The 16,564-nt window shown below is 47.6% G+C and overlaps 2 protein-coding genes across 9 annotated transcripts in view; both read left to right on the top strand.

Moving 5' to 3' along the window:
* Nucleotides 1–70: 70 nt before the first annotated feature.
* Nucleotides 71–4,929, top strand: xpnpep3 (X-prolyl aminopeptidase 3, mitochondrial). Its single transcript, XM_062479491.1, has 10 exons — nucleotides 71–408; nucleotides 710–832; nucleotides 1,020–1,427; nucleotides 1,749–1,933; nucleotides 2,100–2,162; nucleotides 2,290–2,403; nucleotides 2,853–2,938; nucleotides 3,062–3,245; nucleotides 4,239–4,359; nucleotides 4,486–4,929. Exons 1-10 carry the CDS (start codon nucleotides 339–341, stop codon nucleotides 4,656–4,658), a joined length of 1,527 nt encoding a protein of 508 aa, XP_062335475.1. The 5' UTR covers nucleotides 71–338; the 3' UTR covers nucleotides 4,659–4,929.
* Nucleotides 4,930–5,331: 402 nt separating this feature from the next.
* ep300b (E1A binding protein p300 b) overlaps nucleotides 5,332–16,564 on the top strand; it is a 32,779-nt gene continuing 21,546 nt past the window's right edge. For 4 of the 8 annotated variants that reach the window (XM_062478870.1, XM_062478844.1, XM_062478861.1 and 1 more), the window contains exons 1-14: nucleotides 5,332–7,442; nucleotides 9,531–10,108; nucleotides 10,850–11,026; nucleotides 11,526–11,823; nucleotides 12,155–12,268; nucleotides 12,401–12,637; nucleotides 13,068–13,167; nucleotides 13,390–13,521; nucleotides 13,924–14,041; nucleotides 14,273–14,456; nucleotides 15,287–15,364; nucleotides 15,495–15,580; nucleotides 15,698–15,850; nucleotides 15,951–16,463. In XM_062478870.1, the coding sequence (XP_062334854.1) occupies nucleotides 7,349–7,442; nucleotides 9,531–10,108; nucleotides 10,850–11,026; nucleotides 11,526–11,823; nucleotides 12,155–12,268; nucleotides 12,401–12,637; nucleotides 13,068–13,167; nucleotides 13,390–13,521; nucleotides 13,924–14,041; nucleotides 14,273–14,456; nucleotides 15,287–15,364; nucleotides 15,495–15,580; nucleotides 15,698–15,850; nucleotides 15,951–16,463 (2,862 nt within the window). In that variant the 5' untranslated portion in view covers nucleotides 5,332–7,348. Of the gene's footprint in view, nucleotides 7,443–9,530; nucleotides 10,109–10,849; nucleotides 11,027–11,525; nucleotides 11,824–12,154; nucleotides 12,269–12,400; nucleotides 12,638–13,067; nucleotides 13,168–13,389; nucleotides 13,522–13,923; nucleotides 14,042–14,272; nucleotides 14,457–15,286; nucleotides 15,365–15,491; nucleotides 15,581–15,697; nucleotides 15,851–15,950; nucleotides 16,464–16,564 lie in introns of all 8 variants that reach the window. The other 4 variants (XM_062478852.1, XM_062478836.1, XM_062478827.1 and 1 more) reach the window with 1 other exon arrangement.

Genomic DNA, 16,564 nt, shown 5'->3' with positions numbered 1-16,564 from the left:
GATGTCATATAAGGTCCGTCCAATTATCAAGCCCACATTTAACATCTCCACCAATGGCAATGCAGGTCTTAAAGGGGAGGTCAATCTGTCGCCTTCCCATGGGCCGTTAGCAGTGCAGTTTAATCGATAGAAATCGTTTCGCTGTCTGTAACGTTGGTTTCAACATGTAAACGTTTACAGCGCGTTTCTACTCACGATTTTATCAGTAGCGTAAATGATACAATGTAATTTATCTTTATGCAATACATGCGCTGTCAGAACAGGCAAAGGAGGTGTACACCGGAATAGACCAGACATGGTGGAACTTCACGGTCGCTGACTCATATTGACCTACAGCAATGTTGCCCTTATCTAATATTCTTACCAGACCGTCTGTCAGATTGCTTTCATCCTCTAATTTGAGTCAAGGTTAGGCTTGATATCTTATTTGGGTTATGTACTTTGAGTTCCTATCCCAAAAGATTATCTAGCAAATAACTTGTTAGCAAGTGCCTTCGTTGTCAGTACGTAAATGTGTTATGCAAGTGGTCTTATATGTTTTGTAAGACCTGATATTGTACTTAACTACAAGGACTATTACTTCTTTGTACTGCTAAATGTCTAATTTAGTAGAAATTCTGTACCATGATTTGTCAGCAGCAGAATTTGCCGTTACTCATTCAGTAAAAATCCAGAAATCCTCTGCTAACTGGAAGAAACTTGTCTGTAGGGTGGGTCTGGTGTCCATGTAGACATGTGTCGGTCAAACCCGGAGGTTGGACGAAGAAGAAGGTTCCACCAAGATACCTTGGCCAACCAAGTCCATTCACACATCCACACCTTATCAAACATGGTAAGTCTGTTCATTATGGGTCATCATATCCCAAATGTACATGAAATCAAAACTCAGTGAATGTATTGTAGGCTACACAAATCTAACACAAACGCAGATCATAGCTCAGAAACTGTTGTTGTTTTGTAACATGGCGCTTCCGACCATTTCAGTATTAGAAGTCTTCCTGTTTCCATCACTGTCCTAGGTGAGGTGACCCCAGGCCTGACCCAGACAGAGTATGAGCTGCGCAGACACAAGCTGGCCTCACTCATCCAGGCCCAGGCGGATCGTCTGGGACCCGATGCCTCCTCCAGCTCTCACGTGGTGGTGGTCCTCTCCCACCCCACCTGCTACATGACCAATGACATCCCTTACCCCTTCCACCAGAACCAGGATTTCCTCTACCTCACAGGCATCATGGAGCCTGACAGCGCCCTGGTCCTGTGTGGGAGCGGATGTCCGGACCAGGCCATCCTCTTTGTGCCCCGGAGGGACCCGGCCCGGGAGTTGTGGGATGGACCCAGATCAGGGAAGGATGGGGCGAGGGCGCTGACAGGAATAGAGAGGGTCCACAGTACTGAGGAGCTAGGCCTGATCCTGAAGAGCCTCAAAGGTACGTGAAGGCCAGAGGGGGGGGGGGGGGGGGGGGGGGGGGGTTGTCTCTGATCTTGTGTACCATTTACTTATACTTTGATTTAGTTCTGTAGACAAGAAGTCACAATTTGGTCCACCAAAGGAACCTTCTTCCCAGAGCAGTTCGTCCTGCATTGGTTAAAAGCACTAGAATTATGATGGCACTTTTTCTTGTGGAATCCTGCACTACAGTAAAGGGCATCATTTACTTTCAAACTATTCAGATTCTTTGGGAAAAACACTGTCTGTGGGGCGTTGCTGCTACGTGCTCACTTTTCCTCCCTCCTGTTGTCTCTTTCAGGCAGCAATGTGTGGTATGACGGCTCCCGGCCCTGCCACCCTCAGCTTCATCAGAGCCACGTCAGGCCTCTGCTGGAGGTGGGCCCCATGGTGCGCTCCCTCCGGCCCCTCACACACTCCCTCAGGGCCGTCAAGAGCCCTGCCGAGGTGGCCCTAATGACGGAGGCTGGTTGCATAACGGCACAGGTAACTGGGATTTAGCTCAACGTGGGAGCCATTTCCATGTTGTACCCTTGTTTTGAAACAGGCACATTTTTGATAGTCATAATTGTAGAGCTATATGCAGTGTTTAAACTGTATATACGAAAAGTGGTGAAGCTACTTCATGAGAAGTGTCTGTCCTGGTTTTCAGGCCTTCAGAAAGACAATGGGTATATGTCATGGGGACGTTGATGAAGCTCTGCTGTATGCAAAGGTGAGGTACATGCATTCAGTTCAGCAGCCCTGGTTGTCCCAGAGAAAGTATCCAAGTATGGTATTTGGAACTAAATCTTTCTCAGTGAAAAAGCAATCCATTTGTTTCTGTCTCCTTCTCATCTCAGTTTGACTTTGAGTGCCGTGCCCATGGAGCCAACTTCCTGGCCTATCCTCCTGTGGTGGCAGGTGGAAACAGAGCTAACACGCTTCATTACATAAACAACAACCAGATGGTCAAGGTGAATCTGTTAGTGTTTTTTACGAAAGGACCTCACCAGGGTGGGACAGACATTTTTACATGTATTCAATTTGGAGCTGTTTCATCCAAAGTGACATCCAAATAGTGTATACAGTAAGTGCAGATAATCTAGGACCAGAAGTGCACAGGTCAGTGCCAAGGAACTGTCTGTCTTTTGACTGTGCAACAATAACACCAATACAATACTGTATGTTACAATAAAATAATAACATACAATAATGCATAATTCTGATGATAGGACAGTGAAACAACAAGTACAGTGCAACAGATATCATCCTTCACAGCACCGAATTACACGTAACTAAATGTATACCATCTAAAATGTGACATTTTGGAAGCCTTCAAAGCTGCTCAGCCTACACCCAGCAATACTTCTCAGCCATATTCATTATATTTGAACTTTTTTTTCCTCCAAATTGTTTTTCTCAGGCTGGGGAAATGGTTCTGCTCGATGGAGGATGTGAATATTTTGGTTACGTTAGTGATGTCACTCGAACCTGGCCAGTGAATGGAAAGTAAGTAGGATTTTCACAAGTGGGACGACGGTACTAAAATAAACGACTCTCCCACTGTCTTCCATTTTCACCTTTCTGTGTGTGGCCCTCTCACTTGCCCTTCCTCTGTCCTCTGGACCCAAGGTTCAGCCCGGCCCAAGTGGAGCTGTACGAGGCGGTGCTGGAGGTGCAGAGAACCTGTCTGTCTCTGTGCTCGCCAGGGGTCAGTCTGGACCACATCTACAGCACCATGCTGGCCCTGCTGGGCCGGCAGCTCCGGAGGTTGGGCCTCGTCAGGACCTCCACCTCTGATGCTGACGCTGTAAAGGTAGGCTGTTTTACACAGAGACACTATTACCAAATGCATACGGATATCAAGTTTGGAACTTAATTTGGTTTAATTAAAGGGATGGAGTCTAGACCAATACTTTAGTAACTTAAACCCAAATACCCCATAGTCATGGTGTGAGGCCAATGGGAGTGGTTCATACTCCCACCGGGACACTTAGCTGAAGTTAAACCCCAAATCAAGATATAGAGGAGTGGGGACATAAACCATGTGACTCTGCTTATCCATCTCTGCCAAATGATGGCTGCTAGTTCAGTTGAATTACTTAACCAATGATCATTGAATGACTTGAGTTCTCTCCCTTCCCAGAATAACAGAATGGTGATAGGGAAAAGGAGCATAATAAATATAGACCTTGTTGAATTAAAGTATTAAACTATAAAAACAGAATTAATAGTGATTTTTGTTGTTGTTGTAAGGAGCAATGTAAAGTTCCTGATGCAGGTTTATCTTAATAAACTGATGGTAACTCAGTTTAGGTATTTCACCTAAAATAATATTTTATCGATTTAACATGAGTTAAACAAATGAAAGTGTAAATAAAGAAATCTGAACACTATCAAAAACACTTACAGCTAGCATATCTTAGGAGAAGGAATCTAGGAGCTTAGGCTATGTTGAGTGTTTATTTTGACTCTTCCAATGGTCTGTGGTCAGGAAATGACTACGTTCTTCTGGACAATTTAAACGATGAAATAGTGACCTAATTACACCCTTCTTACAGCACAATATCCTAGTGTACTACCTATAATAGAGACACTGCTGTAGCAGTTCAACTCAGACAAATGGTACAATAAGGCTCTTTTTAGTTCCATTGTAACAAAAAAAGTACACCAGCAATGAAATCTGTAATGCCACAGCAATTTAACATAAGTATGTCTCCCAAGCCAAACATGGAAAGCAATGCCTTTTGAAGGTTAATAGAGAATTAATGAAGAATGCATGATTGCTTCCATCTTTTGATTTCCCCAGGCTGCTAAAAAGTACTGCCCCCACCATGTCGGCCACTACCTGGGTATGGATGTGCATGATACCCCTGACCTGTCCCGCTCCCAGCCTCTACAGCCAGGCATGGCTATCACTATTGAACCAGGTAAGCCTGTGCATGACCAAGGCATTTCACCACACACATTCACTTACCTCAAGGCACACCCAATAGTATTTTTCTAGCTAATGCATTTGCACACTATTTTGTCCATCTATCCTCCATGTCTACCAGGGCTGTACATCTGTGAAGATGATGACCAGGTTCCAGAGAGGTTCCGAGGGCTTGGGGTGAGGATAGAAGACGATGTTGTGATAAGAGAGGAAGGAGGACCTCTGATTCTGTCCTCTGACACTCCCAAAACCATCTTGGAGGTGGAAAGCGCTTGTGCTCAGAGATCAAGCTGATGGAGGGAACTTAAAAGGACACTGGATTCATCTTTGGGCCAGTGGGAGGGTGTTCCTTCGTGGTCAGAGTGCTTAGGAGCAAATGTGAATCAAAAAAAATCATGAACTCCTTCCTTCGTAGGCTGAATGGGAGCACTTTGTGGATTCTAAAATGACTTGTCTTTTCTCAGTTGGTGTAAATGTTCATGTTTTCATCATCCTATCTTTTATAGATATACAACAAACCACTTTTTTTGCCCCCACAATAAAATCACATTTTACAGGTTCAATGCAAAACATCAAGCAAAGGATAATGGCTGCTTGCTTTTGCCTAGTTAGTAAAGATGAGTATTTGACCGTTTGGTTTCAGTTATATCACTAAACCGCACAGACGGTTAGTTTGTACAGTATGAGGCAGCATAATATTCGCGTTTTGGATTGATGAGTTCAAATCCAATTTACAATGTTTGTTACCGAGGTAAATGGTTAGCGAGTTATGTGCGCAGAGCACTCGTCCCATGTCCACCCATGGTGCGGTGGAACACGACTGCCCCCTACAGATGATAGAGGGGGTATTGCAACTCCGAGAGAATACGAAAGTACTATCCGGGCAATACCGAACACCAACCCCCCTTCACGCCTAATGTTGCTGTACATCCAACCCTCCCCCCGTATCAGAGGAGTAGAAACAACAAGCCGCCATTTTGTTTGTGCGGACAGACCGAAAGAGGCAGGAGATACCGAGAAAGAGCGACTTCAGCACCGATAACTGTCACTCCGGGAGCCGCCGGTGAATGAGTGGCGGTGTCGTATCGGAGCGCAAACAGGGATAAAAGTAAAAATCTGTGATAAGAGTGAAGACAATCGAGGCTGTGAAAAAGGACATTCTATTTGAAAATCCAAGGAAGGGGGTGTTTTTACGGAGCGGAGACGGAGAGGCGGAAGAGGGCAATATATTTTAACGAAGGAAAACCTGCGAACGGAAGAAAAAATGGAACATGAAAAAACATTATGAGCCCATCACCGCAAAAAGAAAATGTCCGCAAATATATCAGTAATGATAAATTGCCCGTAGGCATTAAAGAAAAATAAAAAAGGGCAAAAGCCGTATTTTAAGAAAAGGAGAAATTTCCAGGGTAAACGCGAAGGGGGGCATTCTCCATCACAAAGACTCAATGAAAGGATTTTGTGGACCCAAAATATTTAGGGGGTGTTGCTATCATTATCAGACGGATCCGAAGCTGCCCACTTCTGAAATAACCACAATATTGTAGCGACCCCCCTCGCTTTATCAGATTTTCTCTCATCGTTATTCTCCTGTTCTTGGTTGGGATTTTTTTCCTTCAGTTGCATGGCAAGACAAATCAGTATACGCAGTGACAGATTCTTGCGATATTTATCAACGGTTTCATGTTTTGTAATCAAAGGTGTTCCGATTGCATTAGGCTGCGTTATTTTACTAGCAGTGAAATCAGTACCATTTCTTTGAAGCCCAGGGCAAGTATCCCTATGGAACGTCCTCTGCTAAATAAAACTAATTGGATCAATCTGATCGGCCATTGATTGGGAGGAACTGTGATTTCTGAAACAATTTCGGGAAAGGAAGATCATCCTACGCGTCGGAAAGCAATTCTCGCCAGCAGACTGAATGTGAAAACTCAATTGTTGAGGATTTTTGCAACCATTTTTAACCTAACTGGCTGCAATTGGCATATTCGCGCAAAGGGGTGCAGCATCCAAGTGTGCAATACGAGTCCGTTATTTTTGACTGCCTTGCATTGACGAACGAACATCCAATTGCACGATGTAGTCTGCAAGAACATCCTAAGAGAAAGTTATGATGCATGGAATTTGACATTTCCAATAGAACTCTTTGCGAGAGCAATTTATTGCAAGTGAATGGAACTTGATTAGGCTTTTTCTGCAGAAATGCATTCGATGCTGATAATCTGTTGACAACACTGTATGTCGTTTTTGCAGGGTTAAATGGTCGCCGTACATGCATTAAATGCACTTGAAACCACTGTCACCTAGCCTACTAAAGCTGGACATCGCGATTTAACATCCCACCAATTGGCCACCTTGTTTGTGGTGATGCTGGGAACAAATTGCATTGACTGCAATGGAAAGCCAGACCAAGTGGAAGATTTATCCATTTTCGGGGCTCTCATAACTGTTGCATGAGACGAGGCCCCCAAAGTTACGACCGGGGAACGTTTGGACTACGTTCCATTATCAGATCCCCATATTTATTTCCCCGGCCTTTTGACCTAATCTGAGCAGTGTAGAATTAAACACTCAATTTCGCCGCCGACTATGGCGGAAAAGACTGATGCTACCATGGAGGACAGTTCTTGGGACAATTTCAGCGTTGCCGAAGAGGCTACATGAGGTTGTCGAAGGCCTGCACACTTATCTTTTTCACCGACTCCACCTTCCCACCTCCTCCTGTTCAAGTCAGAGAAAATCTATAAAGGAACAAAATATCCGACAGGGGAGGGGGATTGATAGCTACAGCGAAGGATAAATCGAGAGTGGAGCCCTGAAAGGAAGAGTTGAACGCAATCGCCTTCTTTCCCCCTACCGTCCCCAAACGGTGGGGGAAGAAACAAAAACGTTTAACGGAGGTCCAAAAGGAATCGGAAGGACGCTTACAAGGGAATACTTTTATCCTTTGTGGACCTACAGCAAATTGTTAATTCGTGAAAAATATGGCCGATAATGTTCTGGACTCCGGCCCGCCTTCAGCCAAGAGGCCTAAACTGTCCTCCCCGGCTCTCTCAGTGTCTGCAAGCGATGGAAACGGTAAACATATTGCATGCATATCTGCAAAATATACCATTATTTACCAAACTAGATACATGTTTTTCAGATTTCTGTGTATTCTTTGAGCTGGTCTAGATTGCTTGCACACATCAGTCGGCTAGCTAGCTAGCTAAACATTACGTGTGGGAGTATAAATCATTGTAACCAAGTCAAATCTTGTTATTGTTGTACTAAATGACTTGTAATTATGAAAGTATTCTTAGCTAGCGAGCTCACAGATAAAAGCACTGTATTCGTGTGTTGAGTGTTTTAATATGGTAAATGTAGCCAGTATTACTGTGGTCAACCGGCAAAAACGTTATTTGGTAAGTCAGTTTTCTGCCTGCCAGGAACAATGGGACATGCAAGTTGTGTCAGATCACTGCCCAGCTACTTGAGGATGGTTCGCGAGCTAGCTAACGTTAGCAAGTTAGCCAAAATCAATTACTAATATCAGGGTAGGGCTATGTTGTTTCCGACAGACATTTGGGTTCGAGTGAAATTCTAAAGTGACACAATTAAAAGCCTCTTACTCGGCGTTTGAAGAGGTTTCTCAAAATAGCGGAATCGTCTTCGCAGAGTCCGCTATTGCTTGGGAGCAAAACCGAGGGCAGGGAGGTTTAATCAGTTATTTATTCATATGACTAAATGTAGAGCTAGCAAGTTTTGTAGAAAGTGTGGAAATGCCTAACTTGCCTAAATACTCACGAACGCTGGGCCCTCATCACTTTGCCCCGTGTCTCTGATTCAATGAAGTTGAGCACTGCATTGTTGTCTACTGCTGCTGGCTTGATGATAGCGAAGTACCTCGCAAGCTGACTAAAATATTGCCAACATTCTAACGGTCACATCTGCCGCAACAACATAGCAGGTGAACGTAACGTGTGATTTGCACACAGACATGGAGATTCTGGCATTCTGGATGCAGTTGTTTAATAGACTGAATTGACTCTGTCTGCTTGGTAGCCTTCAATATGGCTCTTTATCGCTTTTGTCTGACTATTGCGCCCCTCTTGACTTGTGGCGGCTATAACTGTAGTTTAAAGATAATGGTTGACTCTCCGATATGTACAACGTACTAATCCAAGGTTCGATAAAATCAGCATATCTGATTTAAAATAAGACTATTTGCTCAGAAACTCTAGAAAGACAGTGGCTGTTGAAAACCTTTTTTTGGTGGATTTGTTCGGCTAAACTCTATGTGGAACCAACAATAAAATAATGAATCTTTGCAAACATGTCTGAATTGAATGATATGAAGCCGACCAGATAACCCTATAGATACGACTTTTAAGGGAATCAAGCAGTGACAAGGGATTTAAAGTGTGATTCATGGATAGGCATCCTACAACAACTGGATCTGTCAGTTCTATCTGTACCATAGGTAATGGTTAGGTGTGACCCTTTTGTGATCAATGGTGAGGGATTCAATGGCTATGCAATAATGTTGATAACCTCAGATGGGACACTTATTTGAAGACAAGGGACCAACTTCCGCCTACTTAAGTCAAGTTGGAGAAGAAGGTTAAGTTGAGGGATTTTAGACAGAATTGTTCTTCTGCTCCAAATGTTTTTCAGAAAGACAGGGAGAGAGAGAACACGAAATAAGAAGTAGCTTTCTCGAACCCGGTAGTCTCAGGCCCATTCCATGTACACTGTGCACACCTGCCCAGTCAGTATTTACCTGTCTGTGGCTTCTCACCGTGAGCCTACCACATCTACTGTCTGTGTTTTGGCTTTCCCTCAAACCACAAACTCATGCTGAGTACGGAGAGCTCAGCTCTGGGCTGAGCCACAGCCACACTTGCTGTACATTACTGGTGTTTGATAGAGTAGTCTGTTGAGTACAGTAGAACTGCTCAGTATAGCCTACAGATGTTGTTTTTGGGGGGGACATCAGTCATTTTCTGTGAATATTAGTCATGTTTGTTTTACACTTGTATCCAATATCATATGATTTATGATATGTGCACTTTTAACTGATAAAGTAAATAGACATATAGACGTCCTTAAGAACATAAGTTACTGTTCTCAAAAGATGCTTGAGGATGCTTCAGTGACTCTTACTTCCCTTTCTCACCTCCCCAGATTTCGGTTCACTTTTTGACCTGGAGCACGACCTCCCTGACGAACTCATCAACTCCTCGGACCTTGGCCTGGTCAACGGAGGAGACCTCAGCCAGCTGCACACCAGCCTCGGAGGTGGAGTCGGCATGGGAGTGGGAGGAGGTCAGGACGCTGCGGCCAAACACAAACAGTTGTCGGAGCTTCTCCGAGCCGGAGCACCCCCACAGCAGGGTGCCACCAACAGCCCAGGAGGAGGTGGGGCCTCCATGGGTATGATGGGGGGGATGAACGCCTCCCCTGGGGGCCCACAGGGCCAGCAGCACCCTGGGCCCCAACAGGCTGGACTGATGCAGCAGGTGGGCATGGTGGGAGGACTGAACCGGGCAGCCATGATGGGGACCCAGAAGGGCCCCAATGGACAGCCACAGCAAGGCATGATGGGAGGCCAGGTGATGAACGGCTCTCCCAGGATGGGTTACCCCGGCAACCCTGGGATGGGCAGCAACAGTAACATGCTGGCTGAGACCCTGGCAGGGCAGCCGATGGGGGCGGGGCCACAGGCTGGGATGAGGCCACAGCAACCTGGAGCACTGAACAAGGTAAGACATGCAGGGGTGTCACATGCAGCACATCATCTTTTCATCTCAGGGCTGTAACCCAAATATTCTTTGATATATCACTGCTTAGTTTTCCTCGGCAGACATTACACTGGTGTCTTTTCTCTCATACTGAATAGTTAGCTTGTGTCTATTAGGCAGTTATTGCCAACCAAGTCTGGTCTGAAAGAGTAGGCTGACGTTAAGCATGAAGAGCCTCGTCCTCCATATAGCAAAACTGACAGTGCATCTGAGGGCCTTCTCCTGCTGCTGTCCAGCCATCACGTTGACATAGGCAAATTCACGATAAGGTTCTTGTTGACTTTGCTCCGATGTTAGTCAAATTTGTTCAAAAGAAGCCAACTTATTGACATTGCTGAGATGATTGGTGCATTATTAAATTGAAATACTTGTTGGTGCAGCGAGGGAGATATACCGCAGGGGATGTTTGCAACCCTCAATGCAGAGAATGTCCGTCATGCTAGATTAGCCCTACCCTATAGTTGAATGCCCTGAGATGGAAGGACCTGAATCTGAAGTAGTCAGTTGAGCCTGTGGTCCTGTACTTGCATGTCATACTTCAACCCCTGAGCTGACTTCATTGTGCCTGACTGAGAACTGTGTTGTGACTCCATGGTTCTCCATCCATCCCTCCACCCCTCTGTCTCCCTGCTCTCCTTCCCATCCCTCTTCCACCATCTCCTGTCCTGCCTCTTTCATCTTAACTGTCCCTGTCTTCCTCAGATGAATATGATGGCTAACACTGGCCCCTATGGTGGTCCGTATGGTCAGGCGGGGGGCCAGGGGCTGGGTGGGGCAGGGCTGGGCCCGCAGCTCCAGAACAAAGCAGGGCTGCCCAACAGTCTTGCCCAGTTCAGCCTGGACAAGAAGACGCCTCCAGGACAGGGCATGGCTGGGATGGTAGGAGATGCACATATGCCTGTCTTTGTCACATTTCTCTTTGCGTGAATATTTGTAGCTGTCTGTAGATAAGAGATGGATCAGTTTACCATCTGGCCTGTCAGATCTAAAATGTACTCGCATACCAGTTACTTTTTTAGAACTTCTGTCACTTCCAATTTAGCAACCCTGATTTATTGACTTAACTACACTTACTGTTGAATGCAGGGAAATATGAAGTCAGTGCCAGAGCTCATCAGTCTGGTGCTAATCTTAAATACTAACCTCTAGAAACTGTAGAGACCTTTTTCTCACACTTAATGCACCATATATCTGTTCTTATCACAAATAAAGGTAATATCGTCCAACCCTGATTGTTGGTCCATCCCTAATTTAACAAGGCAGTGGTCACTGAGAATGTCTTATTTTCTGACTGATCTATCCAGTCAGTGAGAACTAGTCCCCTAGTCCAATCACATTAACCCCCTTCTCCTCTCCACTTCTCCCCCTCCATCTCCAGGCCTCCCAGCAGCCCTCAGGCATCGGAGGCGTGGCCGTAGGCGGAGCAGCGGGCGTGGCCGGGGCCCAGGCTGGCCTTGGCGCCGTCGGAACGGGCCCGGGGGCGGCGCCCCCCACGGCCGACCCGGAGAAGCGCAAGCTGATCCAGCAGCAGCTGGTGCTGCTCCTCCACGCCCACAAGTGCCAGCGGCGGGAGCAGGCCAACGGGGAGGTGCGCCAGTGCAACCTGCCCCACTGTCGCACCATGAAGAACGTCCTCAACCACATGACCCACTGCCAGGCCGGCAAGTCCTGCCAGGGTGAGTCGGGCCACTCTTGACAGTCCTGTTTGTCCTAACACTGGCTAAGTGAGGTCAGGGTCAGTCATTAAGACCTGTGGTCACTAAGGCAGCTGCTGATTACGTTTGAAACAGAGGGCTATGGCTCTCTCTCCATTTCTGGAGACAGTGTTGTGTCTGCCCTGAGTCCTACTGTTGGGTGGACCTTCCTAGTGCCACTATCAGCTCTCCCCAGGGACACCTTGTCTTTATACTCAAACTCCTCTCTCTCTCTCTCTCTCTCTCTCTCTCTCTCTCTCTCTCTCTCTCTCTCTCTCTCTCTCTCTCTTCTGTCTGTTCTTTTCCTTGTCAGTGGCGCACTGTGCCTCATCCAGACAGATCATCTCCCATTGGAAGAACTGCACGCGACACGACTGTCCTGTCTGCCTTCCGCTAAAGAACGCTGGAGACAAGCGGAACCAGCAGTGTGAGTGTACAGACGTGTGTGTGTGTGTGTGTGTGTGTGTGTGTGTGGGTAGGTGCACGCCTGTGTGGTCCCAGACCTTACTATTTGTTGATATGCCTTCACATGTCTCATAGTGGTTGTCTGTTTCCACAGCCCTCCTAAGTAGTGCAGGGGTAAGCCTGGGCTCCCTCGGAACCGTACCTGGGGGCCAGCCCAGCACCCCCAACTTGAACCCCCCCAGCCAGATCGACCCCAGTTCCATCGAGCGGGCCTACGCAGCCCTGGGCCTCACCTACCAGGGCAACCAGATGCCTCAGCAGCCCCCCCAGGGCAACATGGCCAACCAGGGCCTGCCTGGCCAGCCTGGCATGAGGTCCCTCAACACCATGGGTGAGTTGGCAGAAGGGAGAGCCTCGACACTCGCACGCTCAGCGCAATTGTGCTGGCTGTTGCAAAGGGCTTCGAGTCACTGATTACCACACAGGAGTAATTCAATCTTGTTTTGAATTAGGAGAGCTTGTCACAGCTTTGCTTTAAAGTGGTATGTTGTTGTCAGGTATCAAGAGTGTGACATAATCACTCTTGCCTATATGTTTTGGATCACCCACGTGATTGGTTGTTTTGGGGACCAAATGTGATGGAAGACCAATTTCATATGTAGTTTGTTTGAGTACATTTCAGTCATGTAGTGAATAGTTTTATTTTAGCATGATTTAAATGTGCATTCTATTTTGTATAACTAGTTCTCCACAGAAGTGGAAGCCAGCAGGAGCTGTGTTGTGACCGCTGTGGGTCTGCTCTGTGTGTGTTTGTCCACCAGGAGGGAACCCCATGGGAGTGAATGGTGGGGTGCAGCAGCCCAACCAACAGTCCAACCTGCTCCCAGACGCCATGCTGCACAACAGCATGAACGCACAGAGGTCACACACACACACACACACACACACACACACACACACATACCCTCCTCTCCCTTGAATCGGCTAGTCATCATCTCTGTTATCTATCTTGGCTTTGGGCTCGCACCATAACTCACGTTCTCTCTTTTCTGCTTTTCTCCCTCGCCACCCTCCTCTGTTTTCCTTCTCTACCCCTGTCTCTCTCCCCCTCCCTCCCTCTCTCTCCCTTCTCCCTCCCTTCAGTTTGATGAATGACAGTGGGGTGGGCAGTCTGGGCTCCATGCCCACGGCAACCCCTCCTTCAGCAGCGGGCATGAGGAAGTCCTGGCATGAGGACATCACCCAGGACCTGCGCAACCACCTCGTCCATAAGCTGTGAGTCCGCCCTCACTGCACCAGACACGCACCGTTTCTGAATGAAAAAACACACGCGCACAGTCTGCACAAACGTGAACGGTGAACACGTCAACCAACAGCACCCAAAGAGATTTTGAATCAAAGTGCGCATTTCTATAGCAGTGTTGACCTACAGCGCTGCTGTCTGCGAGTTGCCTCACAGCCAGAATACATCAAAGATGTAGAAAAATACAGTAAAAGCGTTGTGAAGATAACTCTTATTGTCAGACTGGCAAGACACACCGCTCGTGCACCACTGAGGTAATTAACCTGGCCTCGCTCCCTGACCAGGCAGTGTTGGAGGTGTGGTCAGGTGAGGACACCCGTGTCCACTTGGCTTATATGTGTCTCTCTGTGTTTGTGCGTGTGTTGGGTGAGCAGTGTGCAGGCCATCTTCCCCACCCCGGACCCGGCTGCGCTGAAGGACCGGCGCATGGAGAACCTGGTGGCCTACGCCAGGAAGGTGGAGGGGGACATGTATGAGTCAGCCAACAGCAGGGTAGGAATACTATTACCACACATACACACATGCATTCAATCACATGTACAAGTTGGCCTACAGCAGGGTAAGAACACATGTACGCACACACTCGGGCGCACACACTCAGACACACACACACACAGACACACTCAATCACATGAATGAATCTTGGTGTTGCACGGACAGGTAGAGTGATAATATTAGAGAGGGGAAATACTCCCTAATGCATACCTCCTCTCTCGGTCCCAGGCGGAGTACTACCACCTGTTAGCCGAGAAGATCTATAAGATCCAGAAGGAGCTGGAGGAGAAGAGGAGGACTCGGCTGCAGAAGCAGGGCATGATGCCCAACCAGCCTGGCATGCCGCCCACAGGCCTGCCTCAGGGGCCCACTGGCATGGGCCAGCCGCCTATGGCTACCGGACTGCCTCCAAGTGAGTGGACGCTCACATACACACGCACAGTTACCGTATTTTTAGGAAATATAGCTGCGGTTTATACCCCGATTTGACATTTTTCTTGTGGTGAGGCTTATATTTCGATGCGGCTTATAGCACGTTTTTATAACAAAACAACAGTAGAAATACTTTTTTTGTGAATGCTATTTAACCCGTTAAGGAGTAGCGTCGCACAAATATGATCGTTCGAATGCGGGTCTCACAGCGTAACGTCGCATATATGTGATTTCGAACATTCCAACTGAATATTTTCCGATGGTCAAAAACTATGCCACAGACGCTTTAGTATGTCTTCAAAATGTACTAATGAGAAGGCTAACAAGTAACACTAGCAAGGTAGTAGCATTGCTGTAAGTATTATGCTAGCTAACTTAGCCCAGAAGCTAACTAAAGCTAGCTAGCTACCGTTTCGGAAAAATAACTTGCGCTTTGGGGACCGTCGGAAATATTTAGAACTCACGCGTCTAAAGGTGAATATTAGTTAATTCCCGGGCAATAGAAAACATACATTACGCACTTACTTTCGTTTTCGAAGTGTGATATACAACGGAACGCTGTAAGATCACCTATACTTGTGCATTGCTTGGTATCATTGTTCCCATATCAAGTGCGGCATATGTTCCAGTGCGGTTTATACTCAGATTTGCAAACACAAAGCTCCCATTCTGGTGGGGTGCGGTGTATAGAAAATGCGGCTTATTTTCCGAAAAATACGGTACTAGATGCTCTGTAACACAAATACACACTCACTCAGGTTCGAGTCTTTTGGTTGTGTTTTACACGCGTTTGTTTTTCCTTTCCTTTAGATGGTCCCCATGCTGAGCCCTCCATGGTCCGACCCACTGGTCCTGGTCAGATGGTCAACAGGATGCAGAACCCTGCAGGTACACACACACACACACAATAATCCTTGGTATATATCGGACCAAGTATTTAATGAAAAGACACATCTTTACCTAAAAGTTGTATTTGTCTAAAGTGTGCACTCATCTTGTCTGTCTGTCCTCTCAGCAGGGATGAACCAGTTTGGTCAGATGGGACTGCAGTCGTTAGGTCAGAGGTCAACCCCGCCCCTTCCTCTTGGAACTCCACTAAATCAGGTGAGCGTCTTCTATTTTCCTCATGTAAAATTCAAGATGTACGAATGACAAAATACAAGATCGTCGTTCCCGCAAACTATCGTAAGATATCCATACTTTTCCTTCACTCTCTTCTAGATGGGTATGGCTGCTGCAAGGATGGGCCAGCCCAATGTGGGCCAGCTCCAGAACCAGTACCTCCCTCCTGGACAGTTCCCTGGGTCCAGTCCTGGCCTTGGCGCTGGCCCTGTGGGCATGAACCAGCCTGGTCAGCAAGGAGGCATGGCGCAGGTAAAACAACATAAGGACCGTTGCATGCTTTTGGTTACGATGGCTTAGAGCTTTGAACCTTTGTTAACCTTCCTCTACTCGTCCCTGTGGTCTTCCCCAGCAAAACCAGATGTCCACGCCGCCCTCCCTACCGGTCAGCAGCCCTGCCGCCCAGCCAGGCTCCACGGCCACCGGCCCCGGGGCTCCCCCAGGCTCCCTGGGCCCCCCCAGTGTAGGTGGAGGACCCCCCTCCAACCTGCCCCCATCCTCCAACTCCCAGCCTAACTCCCACCCGCACTGCCCCCCCATCCGACAGAACTCCCCCTCGCCGGCACGCAGCCTCACCCCCACGCCCCACCAGACTCCGCCCACGCTGCCTGGCTCGCAGACGCCGCAGCCGCACACGCCCAACCCCCCCCAGCTTGCACCCCCTCAGCAGCCCCAGCAACAGCAGCCGGCGCAACAGCCTGCCTCGCAGCAGCCGCAGCCAATGGGGCAGGGGATGAACTCTGAGAAGGCCAATCAGCAGCAGCAGCCACATGGAGGCGGAGCTTCAGGAGGCCCCCAGACGGGGCAGGCTCAGTCTGTGCCTACCCAGAATGCACATGTGCCAACTCAGTTACCACGGACACCGGTGAGTAGCCCTCCTGGTTTACATTCAGCAGCTTGGTGCTGGTGGATAGCATCTGCAGGGGGTGAGAGGGCATTCTTTGCCTCCTCCCAGCTCCTTCCTGT

Source organism: Osmerus eperlanus, chromosome 2 (genome assembly GCF_963692335.1).
Source record: "Osmerus eperlanus chromosome 2, fOsmEpe2.1, whole genome shotgun sequence".
NCBI classification, from domain to species: domain Eukaryota; kingdom Metazoa; phylum Chordata; class Actinopteri; order Osmeriformes; family Osmeridae; genus Osmerus; species Osmerus eperlanus.
This window is presented reverse-complemented; position numbering and strand designations above follow the sequence as displayed.